We start from the raw sequence: 2,350 nt of genomic DNA, 5'->3' as shown, positions 1-2,350 counted from the left end.
AAGGTGTTAGTACATTATTCCTTTCTAAATGATGGGTGTTACGCAGAGGGGTATTTTCGTCATTACACTAGTAGGTCAAAGACATGGCATATGCAAAATTATTCGTGGGGTCAGTGTTACCATATGGTGATAGTTGGAACACTTAGAATGACAAAAATATAGCTACTAGGTAGCAGGGATATTTTGGTCATTTTAGCAGCCGTGAATAATTTGTCTTTTGGTCCCCGGGGTAGCTCGATGTAACTCACGTATTTTTAATACATTTGGCTTGTTGGATGAATTACATTAAGAGAGAGTTATTTTATTTAGAATGGTCCATTGGGCTAAAATAAAATAAAATAATAGTTCATTAGGGTTTTAATTAATTAATTGGGCTAACCCAATTAGAAAATTAATTAAAAGATCTTGGCCCATTAGGGTTTGGCCCACTAGGGTTTTAACCCTAGGGTTCTCCCTATATATATCTCTCTTTAGTTGTTTTTCATCCAAGTCGTTTTTCATTCTTCTTCACCGAAGAGAGGCCACGAGTTCGAGTCATACTCCGGAAGATCGAAAGGGGGTGTTTGAGTTCTGATGCGACGGAGCCGAAGGCTAGCAGGACAGCCGTCGTCTCCTCCACACGAAGAAGCTCCCATCGCACCATTCCGTCCGGTAATCCGCCGTAAAAGTAAGTCTCCTAGACTCTAACCAATACGAGGATCATTTTTATTTTAAAACGCTTCCGTTGCATGCTTTTGATCCTCGTTCATGATCCTACAAGTGGATGGTTTGAAAAATCCTTAGTGAGGAGCTAAGGTAGTGGATTACGCTTGGGTTAAACCGAACCACTATAAATCTTTGTGTTCTCTCTTGCTTATGTTTTTTGATTTGTTTATCATTGCTAGCATTTCATTATCCTCACTTGCATTGAATTTTTATTTTCAATCAAAAGGATTTCAAAGTTTTAAATCAAGTTTTTAAAATAACCAATTCACCCCCTCTTGGTGTGTGCCTCATCATTTTAGTTCTAACACAAACATCCTACACATGTTTGTCAGCTTCGTCGGGCTCTCTATGGACTCAAGCAAGCCCCACGTGCTTGGTTTCATCGGTTTAGCTCCTTTCTCTTGGTCATGGGTTTCACTTGTAGTCGTGCTGACTCCTCGTTATTTGTTCTCTCCAAAGGTGCTGATTTAATTTATTTATTACTCTATGTTGATGACATTGTGGTCACTAGCAACAACTCGTCTCTTCTTATTGGTTTCATTAGAAAATTGACTCGTGAATTTGCTACTAAGGATCTCGGGTCCTTGAACTATTTTCTGGGTTTGGAAGCCTATCGGACCTCTGCTGGTCTCTTTCTTAGTCAAGCCAAGTATGCTCATGAATTACTACACCGTGCCCAACTCCTCGATCCTAAACCAGTCAGCACTCCAATGGTGGTCGCTCAACATTTATCGGTTGCTGGTCCTGACTTTGATGATCCTTCTCTCTACCGATCGCTTGTTGGAGCTCTTCAATATCTCACTATCACTCGCCCCGACATCGCTCATGCCGTTACTGCTATCAGTCAATATATGCATAAGCCATCTGTCTCTCATTTTCAAGCCCTTAAGCGAATTCTTCATTATGTTAAAGGAACTCTTCGGTTTGGACTAGTTTTCACTCCATCTACTTCTTGAGAGATCCTTGCTTACTCTGACGCCGATTAGGCTAGGTGTCCCGACACATGTCGATCAATCTCTGGTTATGCAATTTACCTTGGTGATAATCTAGTGTCTTGGAGCTCTAAAAAGCAACCGACAGTGTCTCACTCTAGTTGTGAATCGGAATATCGGGCATTGGCTCTTACCACTGCTGAAGTTAAATGGTTCCGTCATCTCCTTCGTGATCTTCATGTGCCTTCTACCTCCTCTCCAGTACTATTTTGTGATAATCAAAGCTCAATTTTTCTTGCTATTAATCCAGTTTGTCACAAACGCTCTAAGCATATTGATTTGGATTATCATTTTGTGAGAGAACTAGTGGGCTTCCAAAGAGCTACAAATTCATTATGTTCCTACTCATCTCCAAGTTGCAGACGTGTTCACAAAGAGTCTCGATAAATCTGCCTTCATTTTTCTGCGATCCAAGCTACGCGTCCAAGATTCTCAGTCGCTAGGCTTGTGGGGGGGTATTACAGTAATGGAAGGATCCAAGAATCATGTCCCCAATAATTAAGAAAATCTCCTCAAATCATAATCACATGATTTTAGGCAATCCCTTGATTGTAGATTATGGTGTAGATGGAATGTTTGACTTTGTTATTACCTTATAGAGAATATTGTATAAATTCAATATGAATATCACCACCAGAAATAGTGGTGGATTT

General features: G+C 40.3%; 1 protein-coding gene across 1 annotated transcript; it reads left to right on the top strand.

The window, feature by feature from the left end:
- The first annotated feature begins 1,112 nt into the window (after positions 1 to 1,112).
- Positions 1,113 to 1,661, top strand: LOC127811120 (uncharacterized mitochondrial protein AtMg00810-like). The gene has a single exon (XM_052350831.1). The coding sequence runs from the start codon at positions 1,113 to 1,115 to the stop codon at positions 1,659 to 1,661; it is 549 nt and encodes a 182-aa protein (XP_052206791.1).
- The last annotated feature ends 689 nt before the right edge of the window (positions 1,662 to 2,350 follow it).

This window comes from Diospyros lotus, chromosome 10 (assembly GCF_014633365.1).
Source record: "Diospyros lotus cultivar Yz01 chromosome 10, ASM1463336v1, whole genome shotgun sequence".
Taxonomy (NCBI): domain Eukaryota; kingdom Viridiplantae; phylum Streptophyta; class Magnoliopsida; order Ericales; family Ebenaceae; genus Diospyros; species Diospyros lotus.
Note: the sequence above shows the minus strand (reverse complement) of the source record. Positions and strands in the feature narration are given on the sequence as shown.